General features: G+C 32.3%; 1 protein-coding gene and 2 long non-coding RNA genes across 3 annotated transcripts; all 3 read right to left on the reverse strand.

Annotated features, from left to right (window-relative positions):
- Positions 1 to 514: 514 nt before the first annotated feature.
- On the reverse strand, positions 515 to 2,374 carry LOC129749103 (juvenile hormone esterase-like). Its single transcript, XM_055743969.1, has 4 exons — positions 2,166 to 2,374; positions 1,851 to 2,108; positions 782 to 1,794; positions 515 to 721 (listed from the first exon to the last, which is right to left on the reverse strand). Exons 1-4 carry the CDS (start codon positions 2,361 to 2,363, stop codon positions 532 to 534), a joined length of 1,659 nt encoding a protein of 552 aa, XP_055599944.1. The 5' UTR covers positions 2,364 to 2,374; the 3' UTR covers positions 515 to 531.
- Positions 2,375 to 8,038: 5,664 nt separating this feature from the next.
- Positions 8,039 to 8,570, reverse strand: LOC129748200 (uncharacterized). Its single transcript, XR_008737680.1, has 2 exons — positions 8,433 to 8,570; positions 8,039 to 8,370 (listed from the first exon to the last, which is right to left on the reverse strand). It is a non-coding gene; the product is annotated as an uncharacterized LOC129748200 (long non-coding RNA).
- A 5,916-nt stretch (positions 8,571 to 14,486) lies between these two features.
- LOC129748199 (uncharacterized) lies at positions 14,487 to 15,280 on the reverse strand. Its single transcript, XR_008737679.1, has 2 exons — positions 14,868 to 15,280; positions 14,487 to 14,803 (listed from the first exon to the last, which is right to left on the reverse strand). It is a non-coding gene; the product is annotated as an uncharacterized LOC129748199 (long non-coding RNA).
- Between the last annotated feature and the right edge of the window lie 4,977 nt (positions 15,281 to 20,257).

Below are 20,257 nucleotides of genomic sequence, written 5' to 3' on the forward strand. Positions count from 1 at the left end.
TTTGTAAATAAAATACTGGTTAATGATACAACTTTCCTAAGAAAGTTGTTATGTATGTTATGTTGTTTTCAGATTTTTATCGCCATGATAACTATGTTAAAATGTTTTAATGGCATTTCGGCGAGATGAACTCTAATAGAATGAAATCGAAAGTTATGTTATGCTATGTTATGTTATGTTATGTTATGTTATGTTATGTTATGTTATGTTATGTTATGTTATGTTATGTTATGTTATGTTATGTTATGTTATGTTATGTTATGTTATGTTATGTTATGTTATGTTATGTTATGTTATGTTATGTTATGTTATGTTATGTTATGTTATGTTATGTTATGTTATGTTATGTTATGTTATGTTATGTTATGTTATGTTATGTTATGTTATGTTATGTTATGTTATGTTATGTTATGTTATGTTATGTTATGTTATGTTTTGTTATGTTATGTTATAAAATATCACATACATTTTTCTTCAATAAAGTTAGAAGCTTTTTTATTTTCCATACTCTCGAATCCAGATGAGCAATTGCTAAAGCAAATCACATTGAAAAAAATAAAGACAACTAAAAACTTTCTCCCATAGCTGCTTCACTGGATCGTCATCGTCTTCCTCTCTGATAGAATCACCCAGATCAACATTTACGTACTGACGATTAGCAACACGAGCGTTATACATTGGCCATTCCAAATCATTTGCAATAGTTGGAGGGGTTGGATTTCTGAAAAAAAAAATGAAAAATGTAACTTCATTTAGAACTATGGTTATTCATAAATCTCACCCATGTTTGACAAAATTCGCCAAGTACCGAGACATCCTTCCATAAACAGCCCACTCGTCTTCAAACTGACTGCGATTGCGCAAAGCTTCCTGCACATTATAAGGCGTAAATAAGTATCCCAGCTCATCGCCATGAACAGCTCCATAGCTTTCGTCATCCAAATAAACCTTATTGAAGTTATTTTTGTGCGCACCAAATCTGCCATCAAACTCGAATATCAATTTATACATCGGAGAACGGCGATCTTCCCTGGATGCCAACATTGCTCCAAACATATCGAGAGGGCTGTGCATGTAAGCAAGATTTGCTAATTTCCTTAAAAATTTGGGGTCGCTGGAACGTTTCATTTCTTGGTTGATTTTGTCTTCTATGGACTGAAGCCGCTTTTTATCATTGAAATTGGGAAATACTTCACCCATTTTGAATTTCTGTGCTGGCGGGAAGTATAAACCGAATTCCATTGAAGTGCGACCAATAAGCAATGGAACGTCGGAAATTGGTTTGGTTGTAACTAGTTGAACTGGTGTTCTGGAGAGAAAAGGATTTCTTGAGATGCCATTCTCCATGACTGGTACAAAATGTGGTAAATTAAAAAGAGCAAACTTTCTACTGCGTTGCGTTGCTTTGCGGTTGAACAGTTTCTGGTAGTTTATACTTTGAAGCTCCCTTAAGGAAGAAACACCTAAAGAATGGACGTATTCGTTGTGAAACAGATTATTTGAGTAGTGGAATGCCCAAGGAGCAAGCATCGATCCTGCCTCTACAACGGCTTGCTGAAAGAGACCTCTGGAACCTGTTGAATACATATGATATGTGACAGATGCAGCTCCTGCACTATGACCCATGAGCGTAATTTTCGTAGGATCTCCACCATAGTTTTCGATGAATTGATTCACCCAATGCAGTGCCACCTGTTGATCTTTGAGTCCAAAATTTCCGGAAACATTGAAAGGTGGGTACGAAAGGAATCCTTGAACTGACAAACGGTAATTCATGGTCACTATAACGATTCCCTTGAAACACAACAATAAGTACGTAAAAATGAAATAAAAAAAGGGTAAACACTAACTGAATCGATCATTGCATCAACTCCTGGGAGATCACTTGTCGAAGATCCCACATTGAAGCCACCTCCGTGAATGAATACGAGAACGGGAAACTTGGTTCCATTCAGGTTGGGGATGCTCGGAGTGTAGATGTTCAGAAACAAACAATCCTCATCGGTCGGTTGACCCCAAGTCAATGGGTAGTGATCATCTATCTGAGGGCAAATCGGTCCATAGACAGTGTGATCCTGATGTCCGCTTGGATGTAGTCCTATGGGATCCTGGAAGTTATCAAACTTATTAATCCAACTAGTTTCTAGCCACTTAACTTACCTTACCTGGAATCGGTTTTCTCCAACAGGTGGTTGAGCGTACCGAAAGCCGAGGTACTTACAAAAAGGAGTATCATTGAAGGTTACATCGTAAGTCCCAGTACTGGAAACAGCTTCATTGAAGAAAACCTTACAAACGCTGAACGCTAAAGTTCTATCGATAGCCAGGAAAGCGCATAAGATTACGAGAACAAATGCGTCCATTTCTATCAGGGCAGCTGCGAACGACTAAGCTTGTTATGGATTGGCTCAACTATCAGATGCATCTAGCCACGCAATCAGCAACTTCGATAGATTCAATGCCAAAGGGTGGATTAACCTTTGAATTAATAAAACAAGTTCTCAATTTGACTGCCTACTTGTTATGAATGTTTCTGAGAAAAAGCCTAAATTTATAAATTAGTTTATTATTCCAATCTACACACTCAAACAACACAGAAAATTCAGCGCTGTTTTATTTGAAAATAAAAAAATCAATAATTGCTGCATTATTGAGTTCAGTTTTTGAAAGAGCAATTTTTTTTGGTTGCAAAAAAGTCAATTCGCTGGCATAAAGCAGCATTATCTTTAAGTCTGATGACATATAAAGATTAATTAAATTTTAAATTTGATGTTCTTGTTTGTGGTGAAGCAAATTTAAAATACTAAAATAAACAGCGCCATTTTCTTTGGTATTTTTTTTTTTATTAATTGCTGCATTTTTGATTTCAGTTTTTTTAAGAACAATTTTTTTTGTTAAAACAAAGTCAATTCGACAGCTTAAATAAAGGAGGATTATCTATCAGCCTGATGATATTTTAAAGATTAATTATGTCCATTTCATTCGATGTTTTTTTTTCTTTGTGGCGTTGTCTGTTTAAGGATTCAATTGTATCGATCGGTTTCATTATAAAAAAAATGAATTCACTCTGATTCGAAGCAATCGAAAAACTTCCTTCAATTCAACCACGGTACAAGAAAAATTCAGATACCGGTATTTCAATAGCAACAGCAAATACCGGTATCTGAACTTTTTTTTTAAAGCGTGGTTGAATTAAAGGGAATCTTTGGATTGCTTTGATTCAATAGAAATATTCTACCAAGTAGGCTCACAACCCATAATGGAGTCAAATTACTCGTTTATTTTCAAAATCTGCTGAGTATAAGTTTGAAACTTCTTTTTTTTTTCAACGAACGGGATTAAATATTCCAAAATATGGGATATAGGTAGTGCTGGAAACTTTCTTAAGCGTAGACTAAGAACAAAACTTGTTTTTATGTTTAAAGTTTGTGCCATTCAAAGTTTGTGTAATTCATTTAGAATTACCAAGTATGTATAGGTTTTTTTGACAAGCAAATTAAGTCCACCCCTTTAAAGATTTCGATACAAAAATGATTTCTTTCTTATTTAAGTTCAAAACATTCATTTTTTTAAATTAAATATCTACCTAATTTAATTTGTACTTTTGAGTGCATCTTAACGAAAAAAAAATACATCCTTCAGGAAAGATAATAAAAGAAATAGAAAAATCCAGGAAATATGTGGTCGTCATCTGCGTTTCGCTTCGGCCTGTCGTAGTCGGTTGACAGCGTGGTCCCTTCTTGGTTCAAATTTTCACGTTCACTTGATGCCTCGTTTGAAGAATCCGAATCTGTTGAAATGAAGAAAATTAATAACCTATCCGAGAATTGATATTTCAAATAGCGTTTATAACTTACCGGATAAATCGATGTCCCATGGCGCGGAAATGCTCCGAGCGCTTGTCGGTGAAGTGTTGATCAAAAGAATGACCATAAAAACTGCCAAAATGGAATATTGAATTCGAAACTTCATCTTTAAAACTATTGTTTGACGTTAGATGTCTTTCACTGAAGTGAATGGGTAAATCTGAACATGCTCTTATATATGTATCTTTGAATCCGATGAGGTTTTCCTCTGAGCTGAGCTAAGCGTAACACAAGTTTGAAAAATTTTACGGAAAGAATTTTTCTAGATGCAATTAATTTTTAAATTGATAAAATTAAAATGTCTTGAAAAATTTAAAAAAAATTACGAAAATTGTTGGCAGTTGTGACAGTAATAAATATGCATGTGATTTTCTCGAAATCATTGACACACAATAATTTTTGTTGATCAGTGTATGCTAGAGAAATAGAACTTTTTCAAGGAAGTGCATCATGAACAGAAAACGTTTTGTAATTCGGATGGAAATAAATATTTATTTGTTTTGGTTCTAGAAAACGAGGCAATAAATTAAATATAATACCAAGAATATGATATTGTGTTCTAGGAACTCTATACAAGCTTATTCGGATAGGAGACACTCAATTTCACGAGTTCTAAATAGTGTTTACTTGTTGTGATTCTGGAAATGTTGGCATTATTGAAATACAATACCAAGAAAAGGTTGTTTGGCAAATAAATAGGTATGTAATTATAAATTAATCGATTCCAGGGTATTTGATTTAAGCAAAATTAAGGCATTTAAATATGGAAGTATTGATTTTGAAAACATTTCGAAATACATCACACCAAAGTCACAAATCCTCAGCCGAAGGCCGAAAGGTTAAAATTTCATCAGAATTCACGGTTTAAAAACGATTGCCAGAATGAGCTGATAGATTGTCCGATTGAAGTTATTCAGGTCGACAAACATCATATCAAAAAAAATATTTTTGGACTAGAGGACTCAGCTTGAATTTTTATGTAACTAGCCAATACAGAATTAATTACGATTCACTTGCTTTCAAAAAAACGTGATAATCTCTAGCAGCAAATAAAAGCAGATGATTAGAAACTATTTGTTATTTTTTAATTTTTTTTGGATGCCGCTATCATGATTGGCTCATTGCATTACACAAAAAAGCACCAAATCTATAAAAAATAATGGAAAAACTTAAAGGAAAAATACCATAAATACATCAGAAAACTAAGAATGAAAAATGAAGATGACGAAATAAGTTTTTTATCTACCGACAAACAGGTCATTGAAATTCTTCACGACAAAAACGTGTTATTTATCAGTAGGTATGGCAGAGAAGGGTATCATGGACCACTTTTTTTCTTTTCTTCATTACTTCTTTACTATAAAAGTTAAAAAAAAATGGGAAAGTTATTAACATTTTTAAAGTATTATTATGCAATTTTTTTTATTTTTTAAATACATTAAATACCCAAGCTCTGAGTGTTAAAAAAAATATTATTTTTGGAATTTGAAAAACTGTGGTGAAACTTGGGCCACCAAATCCAAATTGACTTGATAATGTGCAAAGTTAATGAGTTGACCCAAAACTGAAATTTCATAATTCATTCAGTTATTTTAAAGCAGTTTCAGATGAGGAAATATTAAAAAAAAAAGTTATGTATGATCGAATAGTTCGTAATTCCTGTCTCGCGAACGTTTCGGCAAAATTTCATACCTATATATGATTTATGTTCGTCTCTTTCGCATTGAAAAAAATGGACAAAATATGTTTCACAAATCTTTATTTGGCATAAGAGAACTATGTAGATAGGAAAAACGTATTTGAAGCTCTGAATGTGTATAAAAACACCAAAATATAAGGTGTCCAAGATATCCCACAAAATGTGGCTCACTTTTTTTTTGTTTCGATTATAGTCGTTTAACCATTTTTATGGCATTCGCAAATTTATCAACGTTGCAGTTGGCGAATCGTTATTGAAAAACTCATCCGGTACAACTGTGTTCGATGTTTACTCTTGGGCTCGAACTCGTGAACATCGGCTCAGAAGACAACAGACTTGCCAAATGAGCTATATCACAAGCCCTGAAAAAAATGTGGCCCACGATTCAAGCAATGATTTAAAAATTGGTTGCGTTTGTGTGACTTTTTGATGTTTCATCAAAAATTCCTTTTCCACATGAAAGAACAAGACAAAACTAAGATCATAAGCGTATGAGAATATTTTTTGTTATAATATTAAATAATATAAATAAAATTAAATAGTATAAATAATATAATATTTTATGTTATGTAGGTTTCCAACGAATGCAATTTGCGGGTGCTTGTTTAATTATGTAAGTACATTTTTTCAACGCTAGATAAACAAAAGAAGCATATGATACGTAAATAAGTCAACAACATATAGAAAAACATGATTAAACAAAGCGATGACAATGACAGTTGGTTTGAGATTTTTATCTCAACACACAGCTGAGATATTTAGAGTGGCCCACGTTACCCCACTCTCCCCTATTTATTTTGCTTTGAACTGATTACCATAATATATGAATTTCTCTACTCAGCTTATACTTATAACTCATATCTATGTGGACTTAATGAGTAATCATTACACACATTTTCCAATGAAATCAACATTTTTTGGAGATGGAAAACATTTACGACATAACTGTGAATCATTTGGGGCGCTGATTCCAGATATGATAATAATTTTTTATTCTGATCAAATCTTGTTAAGTTCAACTTTTTCTGCACAGCTATAGTTAATTACAAAAATTTTCAAAATAACGGTTCACATTAAATGATTAACTCTCCTGAAGATCACGAGAAATTTTTTGCTTCCAAGAAAAAAAGTAATAGCAAGGTTCCTTTTCTCAATTTTTACTAACTTTGCGAAAACGAAAATTTTGCCGAAATTTTAAACAAATTTTTTTTTCTAGAGATGAACCAAATACTGATCAAAAATCGTCAACAGAATATTTGGCTCGCCAAATGGTATGCACACCGACTTTCTAACGATGTAGGATTATTTATAAAATATCGAAAAGTTATATTGAAGAACTCACACAATAAAAAAAACTTATAGCTCATATTTAATCAACAAACCAAAAACTTGCATTTTTCTCAAGTAAGCCTCGGTAAAATGGCTAAAAACATGAGTTTTTCTAAAAAACTGATTTAATTACTGATATATTATTACCTATAGGATCGTTTGTAAACTTCTATAATCTTCTTTTTCTGAGATTTTTATTCTGTGTCATGACAACCAATACATTGCAAAATTAAATAAATTTACCACCTTTGATTATGCTTGATTTTTGACGACAAAGGTTAAAGAGTCTTAAATAAAGAATCAAGTCTATTTTCACTTAAAAAAATAAACTTAATTTTTCGCCAGAAAAGGAACGATATTATGTTAACAAGAAAATTGTATAAAGTCTCTCTTTTCTTCTCATTTTTTACTGTTTAGTTGTGAGAATCGTACGTGTTTGTTTTTATTTGAAAATTGTTGGTTTGCGACGCACAAGTAGTGATGTGGTGTATTCTTTTGATAATTTGTTGTATTGTTTTGATAAGTATACGATTGTGCTATTTAATCAGCAGAAACTATGGCGATACCATTTGTATTTAAAAAAAACCAAAAGTCATGATTTTCGGAAAAATTAAGTTTCAGACATTTAACTGATAAATTTGATAAATTCTTTGAAAATCCAAACAAAAGAAAGAACGATAGTCAAACAGTTACAAGTGGAGATTGTGTCACATTTCGATTTTGAAAATGTATCGATCGAAAACATCTCGGTTTTTCAATTTTGTACAATGTAGATTGAATAAGGGATGCAAGCAAGATTTTGCTAAAAATGTTTTGTTAAAATGTTAATTTATTGAAAATCTGGCTTATTTTTTACAAAGAAACAAAACTATTCATTGACTTAAACATCTCAAAACAAAAATTTCTTTAAATCGCCAAATGAATCAATTAAAAAAATTGAGAAATATTTCAATTAAGTACGTGGCGTGAAGGACTTCAGGTCTTCTAAACCAACGGTCATGGTTGGGGTTTCAGCATTTGTAAGATGCCAGCCATCATATCCCCGGAAGATGTAGGTACGCTTAGTAACATCAAGTTTCATTGAGATCCTGTACGTGCTTGTGTTCGTCTTTTTCTATAACAGAAATAAGTTACTACCAGAAAGTTTTCATTCATTAATATTTATTTATTTTTCATTTTGTAGAATTCTTTTCTAGCTTTTGCGAGCATCGACAATCGCAAAAAAATACACAAAAAAGATTGAAATAACATTTTTATGTGGTTGATTTTGCGAAAACATAGATCTTTATCATTTCATATTCTGTTATTTAATATCAATTTTTGCACTATTTAAAGTAGAATTTACTATACGTTTGTTATCAGGAAATAAATTAAAATAAAACACCGTCTCCATCCTCAATTTTCTTCTGGCCAGTTACGTTCGTTTCCCTGCTTGGTTCCAATTTTAAAACGGACATGAATCCCAAACTCCACAACCTGTTGATAAAAGAATTCGAAAAAAATCAGCCAAAATAAAATTGCACAAGATAACTACTTACCAACTATATTCTCCTCTGAAGCAGGAACACTTCGAGCACCAGTCGGTAAGGTGTTGACTAAAACGATAATCAACATGACTGCCAAAGCAGCGTACTTCATTTGAAATATCATTTCTTTGATTGTAGTTTAACGTGAGATGAACCAAACTCTAGTGATTTGGTTGGCCCGGAGAAGCCTTTATATATTTGCGGAATTGACAACAGACATGTTTTTATTCATATTCGTTTGTGGTTAGGTAATATTGAAGCAAAATACCGAGAACATGTTGTTTGAAAATAAAATAAATTGTATACTTCTCTGAATGGAAGCATGAATTATTTCAGTTTTCAAACACACGAAAGAATTGACGAGAATCGCAATGCTAAACATAGAAAGGTTATAATCAACGGACTTTGGCGGCCTTTAGATCAAAAAGTTGTTTTATGTATTGAAGTTGCCGGAATTTTGTCAGCACGTTTGGTCAAAACTCAAAAATTACTTAACAAAAAACAAATTGGAAACAAAAAGTTTTCATCGAAACTCATCGTATTTCAGGCTTTAAAAATCCATTCATCATTATTTAAATTACACTTGCTAAAAATTTTCGTTTTGAGGCATAAATAAAATAAATTACAACACAATTTGCATTTTTTTGTTTGATTTGCCAAATAAAGTGAATAAATCCAGTCAAATTCCAGGCATTTTTCTATAAAATCCGGGCAACATGGCTGGGCCGGACTGTTCCCAAATTTTTTAATTCAATATCCGGACAAACCCGGAAAAAACTGGGCAATCTGATTACCTAATGTTACATCAAAGTTCTCTCTCAAAGATCTCCTGGTCATCAGATTGTCAGATTTTCAGGTCAAATGGATATTTTTTCTTTAATTTGATCTATCATGAACCAGTGCATTAAGTTGAATAGCTATTATGACGTGGAAATTCAATATTCGAAATTTAACTTATGACTCCAATTTTCTAAACAAACTTCTTTTCAAGATTTCAGAATTGAAATTTATAATCAGTTTTAAAATGAAGGTTATTATGCAAATCAGTGCTAAAAAGATAAAATTTTGACCCGGAAAACCGGATTTAAAAGTGCTTTTTTACACTGTTTTTTACACGGCCTGCATGATAAGAAAATCTCAATACATAAGATCAGTTAAGTGAATTGATCAATTTTTAAGAGAATGTTTTGAATTTACATTAAATTGTGCAATCAACTCGATGCGAAACTTGTTTTTACAGCATTCTTCGTAATTATTGAACTCGGCAACTTCTAACGTTCTGTGCTGAAGAACTTTACTTTATTTATGTAAATCTGGTTTATTAAGTTCAGAAGCTAAAACTGGATTTAAACATCGATTTGAGCGTTTGATATTTTTAATTTTACTTCTGTTGTTGCATTTTGCCAAAGATGAAATTTCTTTGTTAAAAAAAAAAACACTTCTAGAATGAATATCCATTTTTTATATCAATTTATTATTGTTTCAAGATTTGGATTATCAAATAAGAGACCTCCTAATAAGACATTCATAAATATCTTTAGTTTGGAGCAAAACATACTGAAAAGCCAAACGAACGGTTATCTTTTTTTTTTTCGAAAAGGAGTGAGATCAAGGCCGTTTTAAGGGGGACAAAAAAAAGTTTAATATTACTTCAATCATACTGCTTTTGTTCAAGGAATCTGGGAAAGAAAATAAAAACAAAAACTTTCTTAAACTAGCTAAAATGAAAAAAGTTGGAATTTAAGCGAAAATTTCACCAGCTAAGGGAGCGTCCATGAAATAACATCTCGAATATTTTTACTTAAATACAAGGAGGGGCCCTTAGAGTACGAATTGTAAAATTGTCCCGCATTTATGTAGGCTAAGCAAATCAGGATAAATCTCTCAAAACCTGGCTATATCTTGAAATTTGAAATTTTTCAACTCAAAATCTGAGCAAAGTAATATCCTATGATTATTTGAAAAAAAGAAAAGTGAAAAAAACACCTGACTTTTTTACCGAAACACATCAGGAACATTCAAATCGATTTTCAAACTCTCAAAACACCATTTATCTAAAGCTAGCTAAAAAAAAATGTGACCAATTATGATTCACTTGTTTTTTTTTTTTCAAATTATGTAAATGAATCCAGCAGAATATGGAATTGATTTTAAAATATATTCTTATTATGGACACAGGCTAGAACGTAGTTTGCTTAACTTATCCACTTTACTTTGAAAACCCGGACTAGTACGAATAAATCCGGGGAATCTGGATTTTTTTTTCGATTATAGTCGTTTTACCATTTTTATGGCATTCGCGACTTTTAATCAACGTTGCAGTTGGTGGACTGTTATTAAAAAACTTATCCGATAAAACAGTGTTTGATGTTTACTCTTGGGCTCGAACTCGTGGACATTGGCTCTGTAGGCAACTGACATGCCAATTGAGCTATATCACCAGCCCGTAATCTGGAAAGCTTAACTTGCAATATACAATATATCATTTTCTCCTAACTTTTCAATAAAGAACATATTTTATGAAGTCCCAGGGAATCAAACGTTTTGTTTTGAATAAGATAAACTTTTTCACTTTCAAATAAAAACGTTATGGCTTCTAACTGACGGCTAGAATAACTTTTCTCGGCTTTTTGAAAATATGAATTATTATCAGTAATTATTAATTCTTGAAAGATCGTTTGCGGGCTATATGCGCCCATTAAACAGAATACTGATTTAATCAACTGTTACATCGAATATGTTTACAAAAACTAAACACACATAAGCAGGCATCTGTTTTCCATACATATGAGTAATTTTTATGTTGAAATCTCCTTTGTCTAAAATGCCGAACCTCAAACCATGCGGGCTAAATGCGCATATTTATGTTAAGGCCAAAATTTCTGTTTTTCTGGCAATATTTCCGTATAATTTCATTGAAAACACTAAAAGCTGATAACCTTCATACGACAAAGCTGAAGTTTTACAAAAATCTGCGTTTCTTTATATTTTTATGGAACAAAGCAAAAGTTAAGGTTGCTATATTATGCTATATGCTATATCCATAAGAAAAACTTTATCATTTTTTTTTAGATCTTTAATACTCTATCAAGTTGTTTAAAAAAGATTAAATTCGAAATTTTAATGACAAAGTTCATAAATTTATTCTATTCAACGTGTTATTTTATGATAGAGGCATTTTACAATCATGATGGGCACAAACAACAACACTCTCTTATTCTGTTTTCTAATCATTGTGAAACCTTCATTTAAGCTTCAATTTTATTAATTTTCAAGTTCAAGTTCATTAGGTATGTTGTGTTGTCAGCCATTTCGTCAAACGGCCGTAGGCACATTTAACCTGCTAAGCGCATTTAGGAACACATTCTCCTATAAGGGTATATATGATCGATGGTATTGATGGCTGGTTGGCCACAGCCATAACCTTGAAACTTTATTTGAATTTGGCCTCATCAGAGTTGCCAGATTGTTCTGACAAAAATGAATATTTATTCGTTTTTTATTTGTTGAATATTAAACTCAATTTTCAACTAGCAACAAGTTAATGTTAAATTTCTAAGCTTTATATTGTTGAAAATTTTGGGTGTTTGGCAGTAATGAGTGATAGAGAAGCTGAACATGTTTCATATTACGGTGACTACAAATTACAAGAAGTATGTGTATATTTCAAATTAAAGACTGCAGGTTGTTTACAAACAAGTAATTATTACAAATCTAAACAAATTGAATACGGAAATGATTTGACCTGGATCCACTGGGTAGCATTCAAAATCAAAACATTGAAAACTCAACCGATTTCTCGAAAGGGCGAAACTGTAATTTTGTCGTATCGGGTACATCCTTTTGATAAAATTAATCGTTTCATTCTGGTTTAGAGGTTAGGGCTGAGACCTTTCGGTAAGGTAGTGTTTGTAAAGAACTTTGAATATATCGTAGTAGAATAGGTGAAATCGAAAAAAAACATCTTCAACATTCATTAAGCACAAATTTCTCGCATTAAGTACAAAGATATATCGTTTTTACTACATTATTGGTGAGGAATTTTTTAAATATGTTATTCATGGGTAGATTCATGTTTCAGTAAATTAACTTATAAGTAACTTTACAGTAACATTCCAGAAATTTTATTCCAGGCAATATTCGGGAATTATTGAAATAAAAAATGGCTATCTAGAATAAACTTTTCAATCATGAATGAAATTTGCCTTAGTTTTAACATTCTTCACCCATTTTCCGAAAATCATCTTTAAAAAGTTAAAGAGGTTGTTTTAAAGAGACGGCCGCAAAGTTAACATAAAATTACGACAGACGGTTTTGTACCTTTATATTTTTGAGAAATTTTTTAGTATAATGCTCAAAACAAATGCATGAATGAAGGGAAAAAATCGCGAGATGTCGAGCAGGACACAACTCTTTCGATCAACATGCGCATCTAGTTGTTGGAAACATCGGGTCCCAGTGTGTTTAAATTCGTTCTTAGTGCCCAAAAATAAGTTCTCGCCAGTGTTTTCTCAAATGCGATTCAAAAACTCGCAAAGTGTCAGGGGTTTTGTGGTCAAATTCTTTATTTTAATCTTGGGAAAAAATCATTTTCATTTGGTACAGTTTTGAAATAGTCCTGAGATGTGCAGGTGTGAGTGTGTCAAGCCGACGTTCTCTTGTGTATCATCGCACAAACACAACACTTTTAAATGAGTCCACAAATACAGAAGTACGTGTGCCTGTTTCGTAGTGTTTCAGCTTCTATCACAACGTTTATTAAAATGTACCCAAAATAAATGAGGAGCAAAATCAGTTTTATTCTGAGTTTTCTATCGGCCAACGTTCCAAATTAGCGTGCCAATCATAATTGTATCTGAGGAACCGTAGAAAATCTTCGATAACATGACGTATAAATTTATCATCATTATTTTTATCTTAAAATGAGTTCTACTAGTTCAGTGTGAGTGCTATAAGTTAATCGAAATATATTCTTCGACATACATACTACGCCCAAGTGTTTCAAGCCCATCAAATTGTGTGCTATGTAGATACATAAATTTTAACGGGAATGTATACAATGGATCAGCCAAAAATTCATTTACTTACATGAATATCATAAAATTTCGTTCAAGACTCAATTCGTTTGTACACTACCTTAGTCGATAGAGTTATCGAATTCGGAATGCAAGGGCATAAGTAATATGATGGATACAAAGTTGCCTGGGAAAATATTCGTGCTTTTCTAAATTCCGTAAATATTTTACATGTCGTTATTATTCTTTAAATTTCCAGCAAGTCAAAGCAACAAAATATCACTTGTTCCAAAGGCTAAGTCCCTTTTTCAAAATCCGTCGAAGTTCCCAAGACTCTGAATGCCATCAAAGTACCCGATCTAACGCTATGCCGGCATTTTGTATATCATCAAGAATTGACCCTTTGAAATCCGATTAGAGTACCTGAAGCAGCTTTCCTGAGCGTCGATCCCATCTTCCTTACGCGAAGGGAACCGTGAAAACCATCAGATCAGATCAGATATCAGAATTCTGTTTACCACTGCCGATCTATCAACAACTAGCATTGGGCGAGAAAAGATTAAATCTTAAATTACTTAGTGTTTCCTTTCAGTTTTGATATCCGAATAGCCGACCCTGAGACAACAATTGGAGGAATCCTAACAGTGCTGGGTAGTGACTCAATCAAAGAATATAAAAAACAAGTCGTTTAATGCTCTAGTAAGCGGCTCATTGAGTCTTTTTGTCTGCAAGGCGTGGTAAAAAATCAAGTAGTTCAGGACCTCAGGTAAACAAGCCAGATCATGAGGTGATGAAGTTCTCAGATCATGCGGTAATCAGGTTGCCAAGTGATTAGGAATTAGAAAGACGTTCGATCTTAAGATGGTAAGGTACGGTAAGGTGGTAAGCATGTTAAAATGTTAAAGACCGCGATATTAGGTCCATAGGTCTTTTAAATATCTAGCAGACTATCAGAGCTTTAGGTCGTTTTGTTATTAAATTGTTCTAAAAATCTTGTTTGGGTATCGGGGCATCTGGGGGCATTCATGAATAAATACAAAAAGATAACACATAATTTCAAATATGAACTTTATCTTTGTCTAATTCAATGAAAAAAATTCTAGTTGTTCAAACTGATATCGAAATGATTTAGCAAAAAGTGAAACAATATAAAACAATCGAAGCAAATCTCTTAACGAAACATATGGCAGTAGGATTTTAAAACCACATAGCTACACTCGGTATGACAACAATCTGCGACTACTCCTCTGCGAAAACGTGCATGCTCGGAATCAATAAACCCGTGATCCTCCGCCGATTTTACTGAATTCTGTTCGAAACTTGGCTCTGGCGCATCATTCGGTGGCATCTCAATTTCTTCGTTGTTATCTGCCAATAAAAAATTTGAAATTTTTTAATTTTGTGTTTCTGAAATGACGACATTTGAACTTACATGAGCAAACTAATGCCAGATCCGTTATCAATCTTCGTCCGCAATCATGGAACGCAGGTGTTGACGTCGTTGGGGTAGCCCACACTATGCATATGGCCGAGATCACCAAAACTAATTTGGTAACCATTGTAAAATATTCTAAGGAACGCCCTTTGAAATGGTTAAATTCAATGGAACTTATTAGATGAAACGGGAGCTCAATCGAGGAACAAAACTGTTTTTCGTAACAATGATCTTCATACTGATAAGTTGATTAAAATAATTCCTAGTTCTCTTGAGTGAGTTGAACTGTTTGATTGTATGCAGTCGTATAGAGTGTTGATAATGAATGCCAGCTAGTGAAATAATGAAAACAAATCTAACGAATTCGTCGCAGTTGTTATGACTCACTCAATTATTATTCATCCCTTTGTGTGACGACTACCCGAATAAAACCCTTCATTTCATTCAACTAAGCCAAGAAATGTTGAAACAATAAATTTCAACCCCAATCAATGATGAAAATCATCAGGAAAAACGCATCCGATTCAATACTTAAAGCCGTTGACAGTAGTGAAATAATCTGCCAATCATCAATAAACTCAATTGCGATTCGGTTCAAAAGTATCTGGGCGCCAATTCGCAATTTCTCTTCCCATTCACCTATATACAAGCATTTCTCAGCAAGTGGACAACTGCTGCACATTTCGTCTGCCATTCAAGCCATTCTAAAGAATGAATCCTTCCCAGGCGAACTTATGAAATCTGTGGAACTTGTCGTTGATACTGGATTGCACTTCCTTTTTTTTTTTCATTCCACTAACTGTATCAAACCCCAGGCCAATAGCCAAGTTGAGATTTTTCTTTTTTGATTTTTTTGGCTCATTCAATGTGCTTGCGAATCTTAACAAATTTAAGCAGTTCAAGATACATCAAACTGACCTTTAAAATAGCTGTTTAGTTAAGTAAGGCGCCATACTTTGCAATTTGAATTGTTTAAAATAAACGCACCAAAAACAAAAAATAAGCCACAAAAATTGCAAAAAAAACATGATCAATACTCAGAACATAAAAAAAAGGACATTCTTCAATTTTAAAGCAACCATGACACCAATTCTAAAATAAATTTAAAGGACAAGAAAAAGAAATTTTGAAGTCAAAGATTAAAAAAATAAATTAAAAAAGGCAGAAAAAATGTCAAATATACAATTTGAACGAATATTCATAATCGTAATAATGTAAAATAATTAAAATTACAAATTAGATAAAAAACCAAATCACAAACAGACTCGAATGCCAAAAATAACAAAATTGTCAAAAATGTCAAAAATGTATAAAATGTCAAAAATGTCAAAAATGTCAAAATTGACAGAAAAGTCAAAAATGTCAAAAATGTCAAAAATGTCAAAATTGACAGAAAAGTCAAAAATGTCAAAAATGTCAAAAATGTCAAAAATGTCAAAAATGTCAAAAATGTCAAAAATGTCAAAAATGTCAAAAATGTCAAAAATGTCAAAAATGTCAAAAATGTCAAAAATGTCAAAAATGTCAAAAATGTCAAAAATGTCAAAAATGTCAAAAATGTCAAAAATGTCAAAAATGTCAAAAATGTCAAAAATGTCAAAAATGTCAAAAATGTCAAAAATGTCAAAAATGTCAAAAATGTCAAAAATGTCAAAAATGTCAAAAATGTCAAAAATGTCAAAAATGTCAAAAATGTCAAAAATGTCAAAAATGTCAAAAATGTCAAAAATGTCAAAAATGTCAAAAATGTCAAAAATGTCAAAAATGTCAAAAATGTCAAAAATGTCAAAAATGTCAAAAATGTCAAAAATGTCAAAAACGTCAAAAATGTCAAAAATGTCAAAAATGTCAAAAATGTCAAAAATGTCAAAATTGTCAAAAATGTCAAAAATGTCAAAAATGTCAAAAATGACAAAAATGTCAAAAATTTCAAAAATGTCAAAAATGTCAAAAATGTCAAAAATGTCAAAAATGTCAAAAATGTCAAAAATGTCAAAATTGACAGAAAAGTCAAAAATGTCAAAAATGTCAAAAATGTCAAAAATGTCAAAAATGTCAAAAATGTCAAAAATGTCAAAAATGTCATAAATGACAAAAATGACAAAAATGACAAAAATGACAAAAATGACAAAAATGACAAAAATGACAAAAATGACAAAAATGACAAAAATGACAAAAATGACAAAAATGACAAAAATGACAAAAATGACAAAAATGACAAAAATGACAAAAATGACAAAAATGACAAAAATGACAAAAATGACAAAAATGACAAAATGTATGTATGTTGGTAATCCACCATGGGTGCACGGATTCACCGCAGTTTCTGCCAAAGTATGGGTTCACATACATTCCTTAGATTATTAGGTTCGACAAATCTCCAATGCAGCGCGCCACCATACCCGGACCCCATGGCTTCGTATGAACTGTTATGTGGTGAATGTATTGCGTGTGTTGATGTAGGTATATTTTGGAAGAACGAATCAATCAGGTGGGCTAGTTTACTTACAGGTATTCCGGCATCCGTGTATATACCTGGCCAGCTGGCAACTGATTGAACATTCCAATTATATAGTCAGTTATATAATGAAACACATCTTACCTGTCGGCCCGCTTATGGGATTCGAACCCAAAAGTTTTTCTTGCCGATACCGGGAATCGAACCCAGTACGCCTGGCGTACTAATACCAGACTCGCGCCAGCCTATCCACTAGACCACATCGGCGCTCAAAATGACAAAAATGACAAAAATGACAAAAATGACAAAAATGACAAAAATGACAAAAATGACAAAAATGACAAAAATGACAAAAATGACAAAAATGACAAAAATGACAAAAATGACAAAAATGACAAAAATGACAAAAATGACAAAAATGACAAAAATGACAAAAATGACAAAAATGACAAAAATGACAAAAATGACAAAAATGACAAAAATGACAAAAATGACAAAAATGACAAAAATGACAAAAATGACAAAAATGACAAAAATGACAAAAATGACAAAAATGACAAAAATGACAAAAATGACAAAAATGACAAAAATGACAAAAATGACACAAATGACAAAAATGACAAAAATGACAAAAATGACAAAAATGACAAAAATGACAAAAATGACAAAAATGACAAAAATGACAAAAATGACAAAAATGACAAAAATGACAAAAATGACAAAAATGACAAAAATGACAAAAATGACAAAAATGACAAAAATGACAAAAATGACAAAAATGACAAAAATGACAAAAATGACAAAAATGACAAAAATGACAAAAATGACAAAAATGACAAAAATGACAAAAATGACAAAAATGACAAAAATGACAAAAATGACAAAAATGACAAAAATGACAAAAATGACAAAAATGACAAAAATGACAAAAATGACAAAAATGACAAAAATGACAAAAATGACAAAAATGACAAAAATGACAAAAATGACAAAAATGACAAAAATGACAAAAATGACAAAAATGACAAAAATGACAAAAATGACAAAAATACCAAAAAATTTAAAAACGACAAAAATGCCAAAAATGTCAAAAATGTCTAATGTGTTGTTTTTTTTTTCTAATGTATTTCAGAAATCGCAAATAGATCAAGTGGAACAACATAAACAAAGTGAGTTCTTAGAAAGTTCAATCTTCTATGAGTGAGTATAGCACTTGTTTGGCAAGTCAGACGCATCATGATTGCACTTAAAGATGACTATAACCGATAATGTTTCGCAGCAGCCATTATCACATGCCTTGACACGTTTTAACGTGCCGTACACTGAAACAAAAAAAAATTATCGTCGTTCTTTATATTTACGACAATTCTACTACTTCATCTAACGAAAAATCGATCTTAACTCTCATGTTTCTGTAGTTATAGTTAGGAATGTTTAGCAGTCAAAAGAGGATCAAACTTAGTTTATGTTCTCCATAATTGAAGTTTTGCATTACTTTTCTGATGTAAAAACTTATTTTTGCAGTGTCGGTTGCGTTTGAGTTTAAACCACTATCAAAGTGGGGGTAAGGAAGGTCGAGGATGCTGCAGCTCTTAAAATAGACATTCTTGACAGCTTATAAAAATTATAATAAAAAATTCGGGAAACATTATTTTTCCCTACTATTTGATGAAATTTTTTTGATTGAGACCTAGATGATGCCCTGAGTACCCGCATAATGTTTCGCACATACCCTCGAAGAGAGAGCGCGTGGCTTATCAGCTGCAGAGTAATAAAAAAGCAATTCTTTTTACGACCGCGTAGCTCGAGATTCTCATCCGTCTTGCTGCTGTGTGCATGATGCTTATTCAGCTAAACGTTTCTACTAAAGATGGAGCCAGAACACTCGACCTGACCTGCATTTTCTGGTACAGTAGCAAGGTAAAAGAACTAGGAGGAATGTATGTTGTACGTACCGAGAACGAAAAATCTCCGCCGAACATGACACAGCGATTAGTCATACTCGTGTCACATTTGCTGAATTATCGTCGATCCATGTTTTTTCCCTCCTTCGTCCATTTAGCGCTTTTTTCTCGGAAGGATAATGATGGTCGCCAAATAGGAGAAGAAGCAAAAAAAAACGGTAGCAGACGAGCGTGTAAACATTCCTCCATATGAGGGCGGATCGGAATTGACGTTTGCACACCTATCGAACTTGTAATTGAAACAAGTGACCCTTCTTATGCTACTTCTTCCCACAGCACGAGATAGAATTTCCGGCTGGATTGTCCCTCGGAATCAGCCAATTTGGGCCAAACGTTTGGAATGCAATCTCAATTAAATTTAAACGTGCTGTCGAGCTTCAATCGAAATGTTAGATCTGTTCTCATAAAAATGTTAAGGAACGGACTCAACCTTGCAGATTTGAATTCTTCAACGAAATAGTAATCTTGATATATTTATCTTGATTGTGAAATCTTCTGAAAATCTGAACTTGAATTATAAATATTAATTCTACATGCATTTTTTTTATTCTAATGTTGAATATATTTCCGAATTTTCTTACTATTTTTGAATCTAAATTCCAGAACTGAATGTTCAATTATGAAAGAGGAATCAAAATTTTGATGTTTTGTTTTGGATGATTTCAAATAAATTGTTCAAAACTGAATTTCAATCAAGAAGTGAGAAAATTAATGGGAGAGAATTCTTCATCTGGGGTTAGTTTTTGAGGTTTTAGTATCAGTTCTGAGCGTAGGTTGTAGAACCTTACTGAATTATCAAAATTTTATCGAGAATTTTATTTTTTTTCCTGTAGAAATTATTTGCAAATATTGATCCTCCGTACAGAATCGTGTGGACTGCCCCTACAGGAGATATCCAAAATTCATCCCCGGCAATTGAGAAAAGTTCATCAGGTGGTGGAAATGTCTTGCCTTACATTTCAATA

This window comes from Uranotaenia lowii, chromosome 2, assembly GCF_029784155.1.
Source record: "Uranotaenia lowii strain MFRU-FL chromosome 2, ASM2978415v1, whole genome shotgun sequence".
In the NCBI taxonomy this organism is placed as follows: domain Eukaryota; kingdom Metazoa; phylum Arthropoda; class Insecta; order Diptera; family Culicidae; genus Uranotaenia; species Uranotaenia lowii.

What these genes read in the sequence shown, in the direction of transcription:
- LOC129749103 (XM_055743969.1), bottom strand. Translation starts at nt 2,363, where the DNA reads ATGGACGCATTTGTTCTCGTAATCTTATGCGCTTTCCTGGCTATCGAT. An exon ending in TTGGAGAAAACCGATTCCAG is followed by an intron (nt 2,109 to 2,165) that starts GTAAGGTAAGTT and finishes GATAACTTCCAG; the next exon opens with GATCCCATAGGACTACATCC. An exon ending in TTGATGCAATGATCGATTCA is followed by an intron (nt 1,795 to 1,850) that starts GTTAGTGTTTAC and finishes TTGTGTTTCAAG; the next exon opens with GGAATCGTTATAGTGACCAT.